This window comes from Chiloscyllium plagiosum, unplaced genomic scaffold (assembly GCF_037043375.1).
Source record: "Chiloscyllium plagiosum isolate Xiang-an unplaced genomic scaffold, Cpla_swu_hap1 HiC_scaffold_7, whole genome shotgun sequence".
NCBI classification, from domain to species: Eukaryota; Metazoa; Chordata; class Chondrichthyes; order Orectolobiformes; family Hemiscylliidae; genus Chiloscyllium; species Chiloscyllium plagiosum.
This window is the reverse complement of record NW_028270145.1, coordinates 10,581,293-10,603,822: the sequence shown is the minus strand read 5'-3', so window position 1 is coordinate 10,603,822 and position 22,530 is coordinate 10,581,293. Positions and strand designations below refer to the sequence as shown.

Here is a 22,530-nt window from a genome sequence, read left to right as displayed (position 1 = left end):
AGACTGCCTGGAAAATTAGCTGTCTTGAAGGTACCTTTATTGATCAGTGACCTGTGAAATAGAAATCCCTAAGAAGAAGAAAATCTACAGAGATAGATACCAAGAGAAGATTCAACAGCTGGTTGGTTTTGAAATTTGAATTTTGGTAAATCTTAATCGGGTGTTTTATCAGACTAACATTACAGAAGGGAAAGTAAAGATAGGTGCTGTAAATAATTATGAGTTAATTATTCTCCGTTATACTTTAAGAAATAAAGTTGTTACTTATTACTTTAACTAGTTCTTGCCCTCTCCAATTTTCACAGATTACTGAATGGGATAAATCGTTTCTGTGTTGCTGGTTTAAATTAAGCAGTGGGGGTTTACTGTATGTCATGACACTTCTACCATATTGTCGGGTAGTGCTTTTGAGATCCTAACCACTTTCTGTGTGTTCCAATCATTATCATTCCGATGTTGCTCCTTTCACCAATTACCTTATGTCTATACCCTCTGATTTTCAATCCCTCCATCAACAGAAACATTTTCTCCCTGTTTACTCTGCTTATCTGCTCTCTATCTACTCTTTCCAGATGCCTTGAAATTCTGAACATCTCAATCAAATCTCCTCTCAATGCTCTCTCCTGAAAGAAGAAGGCAGTCCCACAACTTAATCTAATTCCTAAAGTGTGGTGTCCATGTCTAGTCATAATATTCCAGTTGAGGTTGAACCAGTGTTTTGTACATGTTTTATAGAACTCATGTGCTTTTGTATTCTTGTATTCTAAGCTCCTATTTATTGAGCCTAGGATGATCTTATTAACAGCTGTTTCAACCTGTCCTGTTGCAGTCAATGTTAATGTCCATGTATATTCAGATACCTCTACTCCTGTACCCCTTTATAAACTGTACCCTTTAAATTGTTCTGTCTCTTTGTGTTCTTCCAACCAAATGGAATCACTTCAAACTTCTCTGCATTAAATTCTTCTTCCACCGACCTGCCTATTCCACCAGCCTGTCCTTTTGAAGGTGTACATTTTCTTCCTCGTGGTTCACAGTACTGTCAAGGTTTTGTATCATTTGCAAACTTTGAAATAATGCCCAAGTCCCAAGAGTCCAAGTCAATAATACCCTTCAGAAAACAAATACCGGGGAACACTATTATAAATAATTCTTTGGTCCAAAGTCATCTACTACCATTACTCTGTTTCCTGTTACTGAAGTCATCCTGTATCCATGTTGCTGCTTTTCTTTTTATTCCATGAGCTATGACTTTGCTCACAGGGGGTTTGTTGATTTTACAAGTCCGTGTGTACTATATCAACAGCATTACCCTCTCTCTATTATTTTATCAAACAACTGAGCTAAACGCTATTCACCCTGAAATAATCTTGCTGATTTAAGAACTTGGGTAGTTTAGTTGGAAATGTCAATGGGAAAATGAAAGTTTGGATCAATAGCTATTTTCTGTTACAACTTAAAAAGGAAAGTAGAACTGTGCAGACATTTAATAGTTACCAGAGCATCCAGCTTTGTCTGAAGTCGGATGTGACTACTTTGTGATACATAGCTGTGATACATAGTAACTGCCCAACCATCGAGTTTGAATTAGTTTAAGTGAAGTTTATCACAGACCTGAAAAGTTCGAATGCAGGCCTTCAAAAATGCTGCAGCAAGCCAAATCACCCTGTGTCTTTTTAATAGTAAATAAATAATAAACAACAATTTTGCAAAATGAAAGAAAACTTTGAATTCAAGCCAAAAACTAATTCCAACTGACCAGCTAATGAATTGAGGATCTCTGCTGTCAACAAACAAAAAAAAAACTGAAAAAGTACAATGCTCTTTTGGATTGGAATTTGATCAACACACTTTTTCGTCAATACTTTCCACCCATGACATTTCTAAATATATTGTTTGCCTTATCTATCTGTTCGTATTATGTGTGAATGAATGTGTGCGTGTTCAGATTTAAAAGAAGTGTTGTTTATGTTTTTATATCAGTACTTAGTATTCTGTATTTGCTACATGCTAGAGGCTAGGTTTTTCTTTACAATAAATAGGACTTCATTTCTTGATCGTTAATGAAACCTGGTTCTTTTACCTTAGACAGTGGTTACAGTTAGGCATGGACCAGCCAGGTGATTAAATTGATCATATTTCATGACTCATTGAATAGTGGGGCTTGATTTCTAGTGCACTATTCCCACTGGACTTGTGATACTAATTTTCCATAATTAACCTGCACTTGCCCAGGAGACTATTAATTTTGTCCTGTCTTATCATTTCTACAAGCTCTCTCCCCGAGGTTAAACTGATTATCTGTGGTTTCTGGGTTTAGGTTTACACCATTTTTTTGTAAAAGTTGCAACATTTGCAATTTTGCAGACCTTTGGCACCACTCAGCGCTTCTGAAGGTTATAAAATTATCATCAGTGCCTCTGCAATTTACACACACACACACACACCCTCACTCGGTTACATCTCATCTGGTTCTGATTCCTAATCTATCCATAATCTATCCAATACATCGTCTGATCCGTCTTAATCCTTTCAAGTGTCTGAAATAGTCTCCTTTACAAACTGAGGTAGCACATTTTTCTTGGTCATGGGCAGATGCAAACTAGTTATTTAATAACTCAGTTGCTTCCAAGTATAAATCTTATTTGTGGTCCCTAATTGGCTCCACCCCTCTTTTCATCATACTTTTACCTTTCCTATGCCCATGGAAAACATTCATACTTCCTTTTATGATAGTTGCCAATAATTTTTCATACTCCCTCAGCTTCTCTGATAAGTTTTATTGATTTCCTTTGAACTTTCTGTTTTTTGCCTGATCCTTGACTGTATTGTTCATCTGACATTTATCATAAGCACATCTTTTCTTCTTCATATTAATCTCTACCAGTTTTTCAGTTTTTTTGTTAGACTTTGTCCAGTTTGAATGCTCTTAATTTTTGGTGTCGAATTGAAATATCATTCATCCTTTAGGCAGTTGATTGCTACATGTCAAATTGAGAGTTTTTACTTATAATGTGTTTGCACATGAGCATAGACATAACCTGCAGTGGTTAACAATGCAAGGTGGCCTTGGTTTCTTTGATAGTCCCTAGACTGTCCTGAAAAATCTTTAATTTGGACTTCATTCAGGCAGCCATTTTCTAATCAAAAATGTTAAGCCAACCTCGATGAATCTTTCTCAACTAATTTCATGCCATCAAGCTTAGGCCCGAGGCTTTCACTGCAATCACTGGTAACTGAACCAGCTGCTTTTTATAAGAGACCGGAACTGAAGTTGTACCCTTAATCTATAAATGTTACCCAGTATAGAGTCATAGAGATGTACAGCATGGAAACAGACCCTTCAGCCTAACCCATCCATGCCGACCAGATATCCCAACCTAATCTAGTCCTACCTGCCAGCACCTGGTCCATATCCCTCCAAACCCTTCCTCTTCATATACCCATCCAAATACCTCTTAAATGTTACAATTGTACCAGCCTCCACCATTAGTTTAATCAAGGTCATGTGTAAACTCAAGAATTGGAGTCCAGAGCAAATTTTGTTAAAAACTGGTTCTGAGATCACTGAAATGGCCATGCTGGTATCAACCTCAATAGAACAGGGTGACCATTTAACTTCAAAGTTTGTGAGAAGATTTGTAGCCGGGTGCTCGTAGTTGTGGTTCTGTTCGCCGAGCTAGGAATTTGTGTTGCAGACGTTTTGTCCCCTGTCTAGGTGACATCCTCAGTGCTTGGGAGCCTCCTGTGAAGCGCTTCTGTGATGTTTCCTCTGGCATTTATACCGGAGCAACCACACTGGCTTGCCAATCCAGATCCTGAAGAAAATTTTAACCGAGGCTTGGCTTTGTTTTCACATTTTGCTGCGAGATGACCCTGGAGTCCCTCTGTATAGGATAGGTCCCGAGTGAGGCTGTGCAATTTCCTTCACTGAAGTGGCGTTCACAAGCTCAGTTGGATTGGCGATGCTGTCCACTTCCATCGGAATACTGTATAACTCGTCTGCTCCACTTGTCACATTTTCCAAAGACAAAGCCAGCTATACTGCCTGTTTGAAGTCCAGCTGGGTTTCAGCTAGTATGTCCTTTTGCATGGTTACGTTATAAATCTCATTTGCCAAATAGTCTTTCAGCATCTCATTCAGCATTAAACCAAACTAACATGCCTCTGCTAGTCATAGAGTCATAGAGTCATTGTCTTAACCAAGTCAAAAATCCTGATATAGATTCCCTTAGTCCTTGAATTGCCAAGTAAAATTGATAGCATCTCAGAACTGGAGGAGACTTGGAGTCATAATATTCCTTAACGAAATCCATCAATTCTTGAAAGGTTTTAGTATATGGTGCCTTGGGGAAAGCCAGGCTCCTAATAACTGAAAAAGCAGTCCCTCTCTTCAAACTTGCACAAAATCCTGTGCCACGGTAGTAATATCACAGTCTTACAGTGAAAGATATAAAGTAGACTGGGATTTCTGAGAGCTTTCCCACCTAAGAATAAAATACAATTTATGAGAAATGCATACACTTTACTTAAGAAACCAAAGGAAGTTGATTGATCACTGCCTTATTCTGATTTGGCATCTGGCAGATTCTGATTCTAGTGGGAGCTGATACACTGTTTCATGAAACTATTGTGTTTGAAGTCAGAGAATTGTGGGAGCTGGATTAAATCTCCAGAAACCTGTGGATATATTAAGAAACACTGAAGTCACACAGGTGCAAATGAAGTTGATTCAGGTTGACAGAAATCCATAAGTGTACTCAAAAAGGAGACACCTAGAATGATACAAACAGTGAAAAGAAGCTTGAGCCAGCCAAAACTCTGCATAAACCCTATCTGGAATATTGTGTTCAATTCTGGGTATCACATCATTCATTGGACTTGGGATGAATGTAGCACAGATTGACTGGAACGATAAAAGGGTCAAAAGGGTCAATCACAAGAAAGGGTTGAAGGGGCAGAGGTTTTTTCTGTGAATAAAGAAAGTTAAGAGAAGGTAGAACTGAAGTGCTGACGATCATTAAAGGAATCTTTGTTTTTGTCCATTTGTGGTGTGTGGATATCACAAGCAAGATCATCATTTATTATTCATTTCTAAGTGTTCTTGATTTTTGATCTGATTTAATTTGTTATTGTCACCTGTAAAGAGATACAGTGAAAAGTATTGTCTATCCATACAAATCATACCTTACATAAGTACATCAGGATAACAGAACAGAATGCAGAATTCTTCTGGATTTGCTGCCGTCCATATGGTATAGTGTGATTTATTGTTGTCACGTGTACTGAGATATAGTGAAAAGTGTTGTTTTGCATGCTCTATGGGCAGATCATAACATACAAAGTGCATTAGGTTTGCGAAACAGAGTACAGAATATAGCTTTACGGCCGCAGAGGTGGTACAGAGAGAAATCAGAATTAACGTTTGAGAGGTCTGGGGGGAAGAAGCTTGAATCTGTGTGCATGTATATTCAAACTTCTATATCTTCTGCCCTATGGAGGAGGGTGGGAGGGGTCTTTGATTATGTTAGTTGTTTTCCCAAGGCAGCAGAAGTATAGGTGGAGTCAATAGATGGAAGCCTGGTTTGTGTGACGGACTGGGCTGTGTTCAGAACTCTCTGTAGTTTCTTGCAGTCTTAGGAAGAGCAGGTGCCATACCACACTGGGATGCTTTCTATGATGCATCAATGAAACCTGGAAAGAGTCCTTGTGGACATGTCGAATTTCCTTAGCCTCTTGAGGAAGTAAAGATGTTGCTGTGCTTTCCTGACTGTTGCATCAAAATGTGTGGACCAGGACAGATTGTAGGTGGTCATCATTTCAGGAATGTGACTCACTTGAGGCTGGTATCCCTTTATTTACACATGGAGGGTCATTGACATTGATCCAGCTCCCTCAGAGCCAGCTCACAGAACTTCTGACATTACTCTTTTTATCCGTCAGCCAGATGAACAGCCCGAATCAGGGAACTCATAGTCTCTGAGGTCCACCTGGCTGAACTTGTTACAATCCCTATAGAAAGTACCTGGAGAAGACAAAATCAACAAACACTACGTCTGACAAGCCAAAAGGATTATCTTAGTGAACCTGTGGACTGGGATCAATTTCCTCCTCCACCAATAAAACCAGTGCTTTTTCAGGGAAAAGTGGGCACCACAGGAAGTGGAGTGTATTGTTTCCCCCTCCAACTCTATTTAGATTTGATCCCTGCCTACCCCTGGCTATTTGCTCACGGAGCATTACCCTCTGAGAAGGGCACAGCTTGTTACTGGCCACTTCGGTGTTTTCTTTCTTCCTGGTGGTGGAAATTGAATAAGGATTTGTACACCTGTTGTCTTTCACTGTGTCTCACACCTGCACACACACAACATGATGCTGGCGAAAATATAAGCACTACCGCAGTTAGGAGGTAGTGTGGGGGTTATAAAATAAAATAAAACCAGTTATTTTCTTTGTATCTGTGTGTGTCTGTCTGTATCTGTCTGCATGAGTGTTTATGGGGAGTTTTATAAAGTGTTAGAGTTTTGATTAATAGAATTATATGTTGATAGTTCATATTTGTTTACCATAACTAGAATCTATATATTTGAAATAAGTCATAATTCTTATTAAGTACAGAAACCTAGTCCATATTTTCTTCAACCTGGGTCTAAAAACGCAAGTTTGGGGAATATTTAACTTTTGTAATGAGTCTGGGAATTTGGGGGTTGGGCTTGATCTCCAGCATATATCCCCAGTGAAGTGTGACTTTACCGAAAATTAGATTAGACATGTTTCAGGAAAAAAATAATCAGAGTTTCTCTTTAAAGGTTGGTTGTGGATTAAGTTTTGACTTTGTTGAGTTGTTGGTTAAATGATCAGGTTACAGTTTACTATGCACACAGAAAATACCCAGTAGACTTGCCAAGTAACAGGATATAAACGAACAGGCAGACATACAGATTCCTGGAGCATTCACTGACGTACTGTTTCACACGCAGAAAGTATTAACTATGGATAACCCATTCAGTAAATCTTTAAAAAATATTACTTATTTATGGTAGCAAACACACCATTCACAAGAGCCTGCAAATATACCAAAAGGCATGCACTAAACTCCAGAAAATAGTCACAAATCGCTTGTTCACCTGTAGATATCAACAGCTATTGCATAGAGATTATTAACATTATAAAAAGATCAGTGTGTGGCTCATTCATTGAGTTGTGGTAAATATACCAATATCTACAATTACCTCCCCTTTTTGCTTATACAAAAGATAATCCATTCGCTGTATTTTACAAATATGAAGAAATCTTTAATGCACATATTGATTTTGGCAATAATCCACTTTTCCCACATAACCCACTATCCTTTCAACCTGATTTACAATTAAATCTGACATTAAAAATAACACCTTGATTGTGACCATTTAAAAATGATTTATGCAATCTGGACTGGCTGGATAGGAATGATGAACTGTATAAATACTTCACTGAACTGAGAACTTAATAGGTATGAAAGTCACTTACCTTGGGCTGAGGTCAGGGGCTGCAGTACAGTTTATAGCAGGGATTTGCAGTTTGGATGGCTTGCTTCCATTACTGTTTGAAAGTCTGCCTTTGCCAAAATCCTTATTGTTATTATTCAACGTTCCTGCAGGGGGAGTAGCTGGCTTGGACAAATGCTTCACTGGCAGCGAACATCTACTAATCTTAGGTGAACAAAACGCTTTGATGGGCGATATTATTCCTGTAGTACTATTTGCATTGGGAGCCAGGGGTGTGTTCTCGTCATCTTCAAGTTCTTCATCCTCCAGGATAGAGGGCAGCTTTTGGATAAGACCTCCATTACGTTCATATTCCAACTGCAAAAGTGCGCAAAACAAAAACAAGAGCATTCAAGTGACCAGTGCAGAGAGAATGACAAGCAAATGTATAATATTAGAGCAACAATAGATCATTCAGCCCTTCAAAGTAAGTGCTATTAGACTTTACACATGAGGTCTTTTGAGTTAACATTACAAGGCAATCATAGGTATGCATTAAGAAATGTCATTTTTAAAAAACCCCATGCAGAAAGCATTTAGACACGAGCAATGATTTTAACACTGCCTTCTTGTTGTAAAATGGTGACTCACTACATGGTTAAAATTTCCTCCCTAGTTTATCACTTTATTCACTGTTTCTGTTAACTTAATTAGGCCACTTTTCTATAAGTGGCCATTATGTCTGCCTATATTAAAAAAGCCAATTTTCCACTTTCATGATTGGGTGTGTTAAAGTTTGAGGATGTGACCACAAATTTGAAATTTATCCAAATAAATCAATAAATGATGAAATTAATCAAATATTTTGTTGTACCTAAAGCTGATATAATCTTGTTTTGAAGTGCTAGTGACCCCAACTCATCCAGGTGCAGTGTGGATCTGGTTGGGATGCACTTCGGAGGGTAGGTGCAGACTTGATATGCTGAATGGCTTCTTTCTGCACTGTAGGGATTCTACGATTTTAAGTGATCCAGTACAGTTCACAATTGGGAGCTAACAATTGTTGTATTGTATCTAAAAGGTTTAACATTCAGGAATGCCATAAACAGTGTTTACTATGAAGATGTCATGTGGACTTGTGGGCAAAACAACTTAGAATCTTGGAGGAGTAGGACCTAATATCCAGATTCACCTCCTAGTCTCTGCCATAATGCTTATTGCACAAAAGTAACCTACAACTAATTAATAACTTGCAGCAAACCACTTCTATTTAATAAAAGAGCCTCTTCTAGTTAGGCCAGCAAGAACGTTTCCTTTAGCACACCAGACAAGGAGATGAAAAGGTTGTTTGAGGATGATGGCAGCAAACACACATCATAGTGAGGTGCTGTCTCTGTTTAACTGCACATACAACATGGTGAGCAGCGGTGTACATTCCCTTTAGCTGCACATACAACATGGTGAGCAGCGGTGTACATTCCCTTTAGCTGCACATACAACATGGTGAGCAGCGGTGTACATTCCCTTTAGCTGCACATACAACATGCTGGCAGTGCTGGAGGTCTGAGACTTCAAACCAAGCTTTATGTTGTCTGTTTGTGCAGTCAATAGTCAGGAAGAGCTAATGATTTAAGGACCTTGCAGTACGCAACAATGAAGAATCTACAGTTAATAGTAAAAGCATTTCAGACCTGATAGGAAACAGACTACAGTAGGAGAGTTAGGTTTCCCTGGATTTGCTCTGTGGGCGGCACAGTGGCCCAGTGGTTAGCACTGCTGCCTGACAGCACCAGGGACCCGGTTCGGCTCCAGCCTTAGGCGACTGTCTGTGTGGAGTCTGCACATTCTCCCCATATCTGTGTGGGTTTCCTCTGGATGCTCCGGTTTCCTCCCACAATCCAAAGATGTGCAGGTAAGGTGAATTGGCCATGATAAATTACCCCGTAGTGTTAGGTGCATTAGTCAGGGGTAAATATAGGATAGGGGAATGGGTCTGGGTGTGTTACGCTTCAGAGGGTCGGTGTGGACTTGTTGGGCCAAATGGCCTGTTTCCATACTGTAGGGATTCTAATCTAATCCACTCCAGAGCGGACTGCTTCAAAATGTGGTGGTCTAGAGGAAAGGCTCTGAGTCTGGGAGAGCTCATGGATGTCAGAGGTCTCATGAGTAACATTAAAATCTCTGGTGGGTGAGGATTAACTTTAAGCAATTGTTCAGTATCACAGGCTGGGAAAGCAAAAAATAAGGAAAGAACTGACAGCTCAGATTGAGCATCACCACCACAACAGGTGAGCATCATGAGGCCCAGCCACAGTAAAGGAAATCAAAGGTCACACAAACAATTTAAACCAAAAGTGCAGACTCAGGGCGATGCAAATCCAGATTACAGTGACAAAGTAGTAGATTAGAAGCCAAAACAGCATTAGGGGAGGTGATGGCCCAGTGGTATTATTGCTAGCTAGAAACTCAGCTAATGTTTAGGTTCAAATCCCTCCATGATAGAATTAAGAATTTACTGATGGCCATAAAACCATCATTAATTGTCAGAATATTCTATCTGGCTCACTAATTGACTTCAAGGAAGGAAACTGTTATCCTTGTCTAGTCTGGCCTATATATAATTCCAGACCTAGGGCAGGGTGGTTGACTCGCAACTGCCCTCTGAAGTGGCCTAGCAAGCCACTCAATTGCAACGAAGTCTCAATAAAGAAATGAAACTAGATGACCAACTGGCACTGACCTAGGAACAGAGAGAAAATAATAGCAGAAACAGTCCTGTTCAACCCCTGAAAAGTTGTCCTTACTAACATCTGGGGACTTGTCCCAAATTGGGAGGTCTGTCTCACATACTAATCAAGAAACAGCCTGACATAATCATGTTCAAGGAATCATACCTTACAGACAATGTCCCAGACACCACAATTACCATTCCTGGATATATCCCACTGGCAGGGCAGAGGTGGCGGCACAGTGGAATACAGTTGGGTTGGAGTCATCATCTGGACCTCATGAAGTCTCATGGCTTATACACAGGCAAGGAAACATCCTGCTGCTTATCACATACTGCCTTCCCTTGGCCGATGAATCAGTCCTCCTCCATGTTGAACAACACTTGGAGGAAGCACTGAGGATGGCAAGAGTGAAAATTGTGCTCTGGCTATGGAATTTCAGTGTCCAGCACCACGAGTGGTAGCAGCACCATTGATCAAACTGGTTGAGTCCTGAAGGACATAGCTGCTGGACTGGGTCAGTGACAGGAGATGATGGAAAAACATACTTGACCTCATCCTCACCCATCTGCCGGCTGCAGATGCAGCTGTCTATGACAGTATCAGTAGAATTGAGCATTGCACAGTCCTTGTGGAGGTGAAGTCCTGCCTTCACACTGAGAATAACCTCCATCGTGTTGTGTGGCACTATCACTGTGCCAAATGGGACAGACTTCAAACAAGTCTAGTACCTTGGGATTGGGCATCTATGAAGCACTGTAAGCCATCAACAGCAGCAGGACTGTACTCCAGGATGTGGGTATGACTGACAAGACCAACATTTATTGCCCATGCTTATTAATCAGAGGACAGTTAACAGTCAACCATGTTGCTGTAGTCTGGCGTTACATATAAACCAGGCTAGGTAAGGATGTTACATGTTATTTCCTAAAAGGACAGCCGTGAAGAGATAAATCTATAACTTGTGTAACTTGGAGTGCAAGTTTGGTGAGCAAATAGCTATGACAGATTCAAATTTAATGTTAGATGTTGAGATGGCACAGAAGGGATAGGATCAAGCACGATGTTTCATTTCCTTATCATCACAGAGAGAATCCTCCGTAACTGCGATAAGTGAGTAAATTTTGCACTTGTTGCATGGACACAGTTTGGCCGATCTTTACAGCATTCACCCTGTATTGAACAGAAACTGAATGGTCAAGATGCTCCAATACTTGGAGCATGAAGTCTTAGCCCCAGACCATCAATAAAATGTAAGTCCCAAAGAACTCTGAAAAGAAAATCACTTAAGCCTATGTTTCAAAAATAGGTATTTTTGTAAAGACATGGAGTAATCCTAGAACTCAGCAATGAAGAGGCCTTTTTAGCTGTGAGGATCTGAAATACGAAGAAATGGAACAGAAGTGTTCCATTTCACATCCTCTTCAGCTTCGTACCTTCCTCATGCTTCTGATCTGCTGTGCTTTGATATAGACTGTCCCCCTCATTCACTCCTTCTGGGAAAATGAAGTATTTCCCATTTCGAGCATTCCCATTGAGAACACTCTGGTTACGGATTACAGGGCTAAATACAGCCCTGTATGAATAATATGAATAATGTGCCTCATTCTTAGGTGAAACTTCACTCAACTGCATTGCTATTCACTACCATTTGGACATTAAGAAAGAATCAAGCATAAACTCTGATTTGGATAATTTGGAGTTGGATCTTACATCTATCAGAGATTGGAAAAAATGTTTTCACTAAGCGGCTCTTATGCATGTCCCAAATGCTCGAACATGTAAGTTGGAGAACAGGCAGTCTCCTTGGATTCTTGGTCAGGATATGATGAAATATCATGGGAAGATCACAAGGAAAAAGAATTAAAAGTGTAGCAAACCCTATCTTTGTGCAGATGAACGGCAAAGTTTTCTCTTCATTTTGGTACTCTGAATTACGACAGATGGTGCTGTAGGACTAGCCTTTTGATTCAACAAGATGAATCAATGGAAATTGTGCAGTGTGAAGATGTGCAGGCGACGTAAAATACGTTTGGGCAGTATCCACTAAAGTCCCATGGCCTGGCATGTCCAATAATCAGACAGTTGTTATGTAGTGTTGATGAGAGTTGCTTATTGGAATCCTGCAGAATCCCTGACATTGGTAGGAATTGCTCAGGAAATTGACAACCTCCACCACCCTGGGACCTGACACCCCTCAATCTGCAGGACCAGGACCCCCCTTATTGTTGAACACAAGAGCCCACCACTCCCCATTTGGATACAATATCCCCAAGCCACCATAACCTACCCAAAACACTCCATCACTTACTTGGTCTGCTTCCCACGTTTTGTCCTTGTATCCCATCCACCTGGCATCCTATTGTCCTGGCACACTGACCAAAAAACCTACCTTACTTTCTTATCCTTTCACAGGAGCTGTCAAAGTGGCTGTCTGTGATGCTGAACATTTATAACAGAGAATAAAGCAACCACTGTTGTAGCAAACTATTACGGCAAACCACTGGTTTGATTCCCTTGACTGTTGTGCACTATGTAGGACCTGGTCACATGATCAAAACTGGCTACTGATTATTTCAGGAATGAACCAGAGATAAGTCAGTCTGGGGACAACAGGACATTAGGGGAAGTAGGGAAGCCTGCCTACTATAACCAGTTACTCCAGCCAGAGACAGAGTGTCTAATTTATCTTTGCCTACAAAATGTTTTTATACTTGTACACATCTTTCTCTGGAAACCCAGAGACCTCCAATTTCCATTTATCTCCATAAAACCATGACAGAAAACTCATCCAGGCAAGTAACACATGCATCTTTAAGGATTAAATTAAGCATGTGACATGCTTCTTATTCTATCTAAATGCTTGCTTTATCTCTCGAATTCATTTTTACTACTGCATTTGTGTGTTTCTGTATTTGAGGGAGTAATTTCATTGCTTTTACATTTCAGGGTGTTTTGTGAATAGATGTTTACCTTTTGCTCTGATTTAAATGTACCAGAAAGCCTGTCTCATGTCTAATATTAGTTGTTAATATGAATTCTTACTAAAAGTCACAACATTCAAAAGACATTTAAAACACTCCCATATATTCAGCTTATTGCAGGCAAACGATGAGAAAATATATCATGTCTCTCTACTATCTTTAACAGAACAAAAACTCTAATGGGAAAGGATCTCCATCCAGAACATGGCCTAGAATGTTTACTATCTGTTCATGGACTTGTTCATATGGACACAAAGACAATGTGACATTCATGTGGTAACTGGCAGGTGTACAGACAGAATGACACAGTATGTTTGTTGGTTGCACAGCCTTTGGGAGAAGTGGAAAATTAACATTTGCTAAGCCAATCAATGCTAGTCAGCACCTCTGAAAGGAGGCAACTCTGGTTGCAGACACTAGACAAACATCACAAGTGGAGAAATCGTTGTAAGAGGAACGGAATGATCAGACTGTCTCTCCAACAGATCAGAACCAAGGGAAAAAATTCCTATTTCCCCCTCGGGTTTTGGGAGCCAGGAGGTTCACCAGGCATCATCTCGACTGCAAGTAATACAGTGTTGCAGAGGAGCTCAATGCTTACTCCCAGGAGACGGAGCCAATAATTCAGTGACCTCATCAGTGCTGTAAAGATAAAAAAATTACCATGTACTTTATAGGATAGCCCAAAGGAAGGATTGTCACATGAAGATAAATCAATGTTTAGGCACCAGGGGAGGGGAATAATGTGGCACAAGTGAGATTACATGCTAGCCTTATTGAAGAGGTTTCAAAAGCTGAATTAAGAACCCATTCTTCTGAATGGGCTGATAGGGATCTTTCAGGAATTTCAAGTTACTGGCTGTGTGATGATTCAAAGCATTGAAGACTGCAGCTTCACATATGTTTAAGCTGCACATTATCACCTAGGAATACATCTAGAAGGCGAATTAAAATAGAGCACAATAGACAGGCATTAAGGTGCTCGCATTGCGGTGATCTTTAATCCTTCCTATTATACACCTATGGAAGAGAATTTTTGGTGTAATTTTTTCTGACTTTGATATTTTATTGAGCAAAACCCGTAGTGCTAGCTGAAAGAAAGCAATTATGTGGTGATAATGAGAGTGATGGTGAGCAGGGCAGCCTAACTATTGTTGAAAGATGCTTCATACGAAATGCTTTTAGATGAGTGGCTCCTGTACAGACTCATGAGGGGAGAATCTTTGTTGCAAAGAACTAGATTGCAATTAATTGCGTATTTGGAATAAAGGTGAACTATAGCATTATAACAGGATGAATTAACTAATAATGCTGTCTGGATGCTGAGTACAAAAGTGGAACACTTTCCATTGCAAAAAATGCTAGGGATGAAGGCAGGGAGTTTGTAAGGGTACTATGAGTGTAGTTTTCTGTCTCCTACATTCTGGGGAAGTCAGTAATTCCTCAGTCCAGTTACATACTGCTGCCACTTTGAGCTGTCCCTTATGTGATCAGCTACAGCTTGGAAGGAGTCCAGAGCAGTGCTCTCCATGGTTTGAGGCTCCAGCTGTGGTTGCAGCAAGTGACATAGCTTAACAGATCGCCTCTTTTGTGAAACAGAGATACAGGAGGAACTGCCCTTCAGTGATGCTGAGCTATTAAGACTGCTCCCACTGAATAGTCTATTGCTGGTGAATGCCCTCCTTCTCCCAACTGCTCCTGTCATCTTTGCTGCTTCTCAGCACTGTGATGAACCCTTCAAATGGAACACTTATAGGGTCCTTCCTACGTTTTGGTGCTATTGCATTCTGGCTGAGTTCATCACGTTATGCCAGACAATGAGGCAAATCTATTCCAAAATAGGGTTCTAAACAAGGAAGAGCCTTTATTTCAATATTAGAATGAACATTTTAAATGCATTGTTGCACCACCACCTGGAGGTCGATGGAGAATCCTGACCCAATAAGGTGGGTTAGTACAGAATGGGTGTGTGCAGACCAGCTACCAATTTGGATTAAGTATGCCTATAATATGGTTACAGTGAGGTCAAATCTCTCAGCTAAAACAAGCTGTATGACTTAAAATGGCTGAAGAATCTTAGAAGATGCACTTGTGGAGGTTCAGACATATTCTTATGTCAGAGAATACTGAAGTTTGGCATGTGCTATAACTGATGAGAGAATTCGATGCTGCCATCATAGTATTAATAAGGAAGATCATATCTCTGTTGTGTCTTTTATGGATAAGCACAAGCAAGATTGCCAAAAGATATAAATTAGAAAAAGCAATGCAGCTTTCTGCTGAATTGAAAGTGTTAATACTCACTGGGTTATGTGCAGTGATGGTGATGTTAACTAACCTATCTGTGAAATGAAAAAATACACTAATTTCAAGGGGTTATCAAAAGTACTTTGTTAACCTCAAAAATTAAAAAAAAAGGCAAATCTGAGTCATATTTTTGGGGAAATACATGCAATCCCTTTCCTCCTTCTGAAATTTCTAGTGGAGATGAAACTGGTGACACGAGAACAGTCCAAGGGATTTCATGGAGGCTTCTCATTATAAACCTGCCACGTATTTTTAACTCTCGCTATCAATAATTCATGAACCTGGATTCATTCAGCCTTCCAACTTCTATTTTTAGCCAGAGAAGCAATCCCTTCAGGAACTCAGAAGTGCTAGCTAGCCAGAAGAAAGGTTAAAAAATTGCCCGCATGCACAAATCCTTTGAGCAAACAAGCAGGCTTCAATTTATGTGCAGTCATGACTCTTTCAGACAGTTTGCAAACGAAAGGAAGGATTTATTCGAATTACTGAAACCGTCTTTCTCATTTTTTGACTGCCACATATTATCTGGGAGGTAATTACAAGAATCTGCAAATCAATTATTTCTTCCCCTTCCATGCTCTTGAAACTGTGGTATCAGCATGTGCAGAGAAACCTGCCCTGTCTGTGTTATTGATGAGGCTAGAGAGATGGGAGAGTACATCCTGCTATTTTTAGCTCTAGTATCAGCTAGAGTCCCTGAGAGACTTGCAGAGCTCCAGGACAAGCTGCTGTTATTTTAAGCTGTGCCAGGTATTATTAGAAACAGTCTGTCAGTACTCATTTGAAGCAGAAATACCGTTTAACTCCCAACAGTAAAAGCCCTAGCACTGCACAATTATATGTTTCTAAATTTGGTTGCTTTCAATCTCCCAGACTAATGGCAAGAAAATCCTTCAGAAATGCCCTGTCTGATTTCACCACCATTATAAAATATCGTTTCCCATCCCCCCATTATCCATTTCATGCTGTGCTTGTCAGTGATGAATGGTGTCAGCCACATTTTGCAGCCCTCATGCTTCCTTTTGTATGAGGTTTGCAAAAAGACAGATTTTTATCTTTAATTTTTATCCATTCTTCTTCCCTCCTCTCTTATACACACTGAATCAAAGTGGTATAGTGGCTCAGAGATTAGCACTGCTGCCTCACAGCATCAGGGACCTGAGGGTTCAATCCCAGCCTTGGGTGACTGTTCTGTCTGTGTAGAGTTTGCACATTCTCCCCCTGTCTGCGTGAGTTTCCTCCAGGTCCCCTGGTTTCCTCCCACAATCCAGGTTAGGTGGATTGCCCATAATGTTCAGGGATGTGGAGGTTAGGTGCATTAGTCAGAGGTAAATGTGGAATAATAGGGTAGGAGAATGGGTTTGGGTGGGTTACTCTTCAGAACGTCAGCGTGGGCCGAAGGGCCTGTTTCCACGCTGTGAGGATTCTAAACTATGAATTGAATCTGTATGATTTAAGGAAACAATCTGAGGTGCTCTTCAGCTGGTTGTGAGGAAAAGGATGCTGAAGAGAGAAATTACACTCAATGATATAAGGTGTGGCTGAACGTAGAGGTTTTGACCCGTATCTGCCAAGAGAAAAGGCAGATGGAGAGACGAAGTGGCTTAGGATAGGAGCCTCAAAATGCAGGGCCACATTCAGTGTGATTGCATGAGATTTTTGAGTCCAACTCTTTCTGTTCCTTTTCTCCTTAGCCTAAATGTTTCAAGGCCATTGGGCAAACCCTACATCTAGTCTAAGCTGCAATCACTTATCTCTGCTTCAACTGTGCATAGATTGCACTTACTACTAAGCTATAAGGAAGCTCAAGAATTTGTCCCTCACACAGTTTATAAATTGTGGGATTTGTAAATTTGAAAAACACCCAAGAGTACATCTAAGATAGTTTAAGGGCATGAACTTACATCAGCATCATTCCCCTCTCGCAGGTTGTAGGTCAAGTCATGCTGAATGTCCTCAATGAATTTCTGCGCGTATTCAGGGTACAGCTCCAGTACTTCCCTCAGACCCTTCAGGATAATGTACTGCAGGTCACAGTAGGTCAGAGCCTTCACGTTTGCATTGGTCTTAATCACTTGGTCCTTTGCCAAAAAGTCAGAGCCAATCAAGTCGCCTTTACCTGGATAGATGAAGAGAAACCCCAAGTCAATAATTTTCTGAATCTCTTTGGGCCAACTGTTGGAATGCGTGCAAAATCAGAGATGCAATAGACGAGGTTCACTGACTGAATTCAATCTGCTCAAATTTTGGAGCTACTAAATATCTTATTATTTATTTATTTATTCCACCGTTACTGTGCCTCTGGAAATATGCATTCTTACTGAACAGCAAAATGTACTGTGAAGTTGTTGTTGATTCAGTACCAAGCATCTCATTTTAATAAAAATTTACAAGCTTTTGTTTACTATTCGGTGTTGGTGATACTTTGAATAAAACATTCAAGTGCTGGCTCTTTGGCAGACTGTTGTAGTACAGAGGGATCTGTGAGTCCTTGTAGAAGAACCACAAGAGGTTAGTATGCAGGTACAACAAATAATTAGGAAGATGAAAGGTAAGTTGGTTTTATTGCAAAAGGGATGTAGTATAGTCGAGATGTCTTGCTAAAACTATAGAAGACAGTAAACAGCAAATAGTCTGGCAGCTGGCTTATTCTCTGAACTAGTGCATACCCTTGGCTTTTTCCTTTGATTGATATTTTCACTGCACATGGTAAGTGGGATAATTTCACAAAGATTGAATGGTTTGGATTCTCCTCAGTTTGCTTCTTAATTTTAAGTGATATCGGTACAGGTAAGTGCAGGAAGTTAATAAGCACCATTTCCTGGATATGCCCTGGATATATATAGTCAGACATAAACATTCAAGACAGCTGGCAACACAACATGGTGTTGTGAGCAATGGGTATGTGAGTGTTTTCTCACCAATCAAGTTAACAGATAAAAAGCGGTGTTTGATTACTGGTTGCAATACGCTTCTGGATCTTTGAACAGCCTCATGATCGAGGACTCTGGGATCTCCCTGGTACCCACTGCTGAATTTCATGTAGCATGAACCTGCTGGACTGCATCTTGATGTTCCTTACCTGAATCCTCATTTGATTCCTCATCCAGGAAGACTTGACAAAAAAAGTTGTCCTCATCTCCTAGTTTTCTACCTCTTGCACAGCCAAAATGTGCACTGCATGTCAAACAACAATGAAGAGGACCTGAATTTACTGTAGAGTAGCAAGGTAAAGGTTTGATCATTTATGATTGAACTGAGACAAATGGGTGGGCGCATAGGTAGGGGTGAATGGATGTCAGGTGAGGGGACAGTCAGATCAGGTCACATAGGTTTGGGGTGTGGTTGATTTGTCAATTTATCAGTGAGGTAGTTGAGCCAGGTCAAGAAGGGATTGGGTCTGTTTCAGAGGATAGTCAAGATTAGACGGTTCTATTTGTGTGGGATGAGCAAACAGGTCAGAGACTGGTGACTGGGAAAGTAAGGTGAAGAGGTGATGGTAAGTTGCTGAGGTACCAGACCAGGTTTTAAAGTGTCCAACACTTTTGGGTGCATTATCCAGGAAGGTACTAAGTAAGTGCTTACTAATCTCCAACTCCAGTTGAGAATCAGAGACATTTCCAGAAGGTCTCAGCCAGTTGACAAATTACATTCGAAAAAGTGAGGACTGCAGATACTGGAGATCAGAGTTGAGAGTGTGGTGCTGGAAATGCACAGCAGGTCAGGCAGTATCCGAGGAGGAGGAGAATCAATGTTTCGGGCATAAGCCCTTCGTCAGGAATGACAAATTACCCATTGCAAGTTTAAACTTTCCTGTGTAATTTCCACAAAGGCTGGTGCATTTGCACCTCCACATCTTCTGTAGTTCTTCTACTTTCTGGAAATACAGAGAGCAGTGGATTTGGGCCACATGAATCTGCTGACCTGCTGTTTAATTTACAATTTTAAAATTCTGAGGATGATTCGGTGACTTTTATAGCATCCCCAAACAAGCTGAGAAAAGTAAAGGAAGAGACAGAAAGTAGTGCAAAATGAGACACACTGGGTTCCTGGTATGGCAACTGTACCATTCAAGATCAAAGACAGTGACAGAGCGCGCTGAACTCGACCCAGACAATTACAAAGGCCAACCTCCCATCTACAGAATCCATCTACCAGGCCTGCTGTCAAGGAAAGACGGCCAGGATTCTCAAACATCCATCCCAACTTGGCAATTTTTTTTCTAACCTCTACCATCAGGGAGAAGGTACGGAAGCCTGAACACACGCACCAGTCGGTTTCAAAACAGTTTCTACCCTACTGTTGTTAGAATACTGAATGGACTCACAAACTCTTAACATTCACCTGTGCAGGGTACCTATGTTTTTGTTTTTGTTACCTATTATTTACTTACCAATGCTACTTAACTATGCAATCTGCCTGTATTGCTCGCAAGACAAAACTTTTCACTGTGCCTCGGTACACATGACAATAAATAAATTCAATAAATTCAATTCAATTCCAGTTTCTTTTTTTGCTTGTACACTCTCTACCATGTTGTTGCCAAGGTATAATGGACAACACCAGTTTGATGCGCATTACAATCTTGGACCAAGCATGGACAAAAGATTTAAACTCCAGAGGGCAGGTCAGAGTGGCCTGCTGCTGAAATATTGGCAGTGGGCTATTCAGTGACAAAAATGCAATTGAATGTTAAGGGTTAGATTGCAGAGGGTCAGATTCTCTCCTGTTGGAGCTGGTCATTGCCTGGCACTTATATACCATGAATGTTAGTGGTCTCTTATAAGCCCAGTTCTGAACATTGTCCAGGTCTTGAACACGCACTGCTTCAATATTCAGGAAGTCGTGAATGGTGCTAAATATTATTTAATCCTTAGCAAATATCCCCGCTTATGACCTTACGATGGAGGAAAGTTCATTGATGAAGCAGTTGAAGGTAGTTGGGCCGAGCACACTGCCCTGAGGAACTCCTGCAGAAATGTCCTGGAGCTGAGACAATTGAGACCCCACCAACTGCTTCAGAGATGGGTTCCCACCAACTGAGGTGCATTAACACAGAATCACGATTGAGGACCTCTATATTTCACAAAAACTGTTGGAATTTCATTTGAAAAAGTAATGATTGATGGTGGATCCTCCCTTGTGGATTTAAGCAACAAATTTAATCTTAAATTTTGGGAGCACCCTGGATTAACTTCTGCAGCTTGTAGCATTTTCTCAGGTGGATTATTTTATTAAAACAGTGTTGGCAATTCCACAAAAACAGCAAAGGAAGAAATTTGATATGAAACCGAAGCATTGTTATCAATGTTCACAGTAACGTATGGGATCTGGTCTCATTCCAGCTGACAACATCAAGAAGTCAATGTTCTGAAACAGATAAGTAAGTAAATTAACAGTTTAAACTTTCATAGCTACATCAGAGAAGGATGGATAAAAGCAGATTCTTTGGCCTCTCTTTAAGTACAGCATTTGCATGCTGACTGTCATCAAATTTGTTGCTCAGATGTTTTTCCGAGGTAAGATTAAGCTGTGCTACTGTAGTTTTCAACATCAAAGATTTTTAAATTATTCCTAGGTTCAGATTAACTCTAGAGAGACATTTAAATCCTAGGTTTTTAACTTTCTGTGTGATCATTGAAAAACACATTTTAACTTTCCCAGCAAAACAACATTCCAATTCTTTAAAATCTGACTATTCGCTGAATGCTTGGTGTTTATTTGTGGGACATTTATTCCATTAAAGTGTAGTTTGTTGTTAGGAAGAAAAACATTTGGAGCCATAATGTTTTCTGTGCGGCCACTTCGATGCTTTATTCACTGTTGCTGGTTGGCTAGCATTTTATTGCCTGTCCCAAGTTATCCTTGAGGCGGTGTTGGTGAACTGCCTTTTTGAACCACTGCAGTCCACATGCTGCTGTTTAACACACAACGTCATTAGGGAAGGAATTCCAGGATGTTGACCCAGCAACACTGAAGGAAAGGCAATATATTTCCAAGTCAGGATTTTTGAGAAGATTTGTAGCTCAGGTTGAGGCTTTGGATGTAGATTTGCTCGCTGAGCTGGAAGGTTCATTTCCAGACATTTCGTTACCTTACTAGGTAACATTATCAGTGGGCCTCAGGCAAAGCAATACTGAAAATTCCTGCTTTCTATTTATATGTTTGGATTTCTTTGGGTTGGTGATATCATTTTCTGTGATGATGTTATTTCCTGTGGTGAAGTCACTTTCCGTTCCTTTTTTCAGGGGGTGGTAGATGGGATCTAACTCGTTTGTTGATAGAGTTCTGGTTGGAATGCCATTCTTCTAGGAATTCTCGTGCATGCCTTTGTTTGGCTTGTCCAAGGATGGATGTGTTGTCCCAGTCAAAGTGGTGTCCTTCCTCATCCATATGTGAGGATACTAGTGAGAGAGGGTCATGTCTTTTTGTGGTTAGTTGGTGTTTATGTATCCTGGTGGCTAGTTTTTTGCCTGTTTGTCCAATGTAGTGTTTGTTATAGTCCTTCCACGGTATTTTGTAAATGACATTAGTTTTGCTCATTGTCTGTGTAAGTTAGGATGGCAAGTAACTTGGAGGAGAACTTGCAGGTGGGGGTGTTCCTATGTATCTGCTGGTCTTGTCCTACAGGATGTAACTGGTCGTGGGTTTGAAAGGTATTGTCTAAGGATCTTTGGTGATTTTCTGCACTGCAACCTGTAGACAATACACAACGTTACTACTGAGAATCAGTGGTGGAGAGAATGGATGTTTGTCGATATGGTGCTAATCAATTGGACTGCTTCATCCTGGATGGTGTCAATCTTTTTGAGTGTTGTTGGAGCTGCACTCATCCAGGCAAGTGGGGTGTATTTCATCACACTCTTGACTTGTGCCTTGTAGATGGTGGACAGGTTTTGGGGACTCAGGAGATGAGTTTCTTGCCACAGTAATCTTATCCTCTGTCCTGCTTTTGAATGAATGAATGAATTAATTAATTAACTAATGAACAAATGAATGAACTAGTTTTATTGTCACATGTACTTCAATGAGTACAGTGAAAAG

General features: G+C 40.4%; 1 protein-coding gene across 1 annotated transcript in view; it reads right to left on the bottom strand.

Annotated features, from left to right (window-relative positions):
- kcnh3 (potassium voltage-gated channel, subfamily H (eag-related), member 3) overlaps nucleotides 1–22,530 on the bottom strand; it is a 771,606-nt gene that overhangs the window by 45,823 nt on the left and 703,253 nt on the right. The window contains exons 11-12 of the mRNA XM_043692965.2: nucleotides 17,391–17,605; nucleotides 7,510–7,844 (exon numbers count right to left, since the gene is read on the bottom strand). Of these exons, the coding sequence (XP_043548900.1) occupies nucleotides 7,510–7,844; nucleotides 17,391–17,605 (550 nt within the window). The remainder of the gene's footprint in view (nucleotides 1–7,509; nucleotides 7,845–17,390; nucleotides 17,606–22,530) is intronic.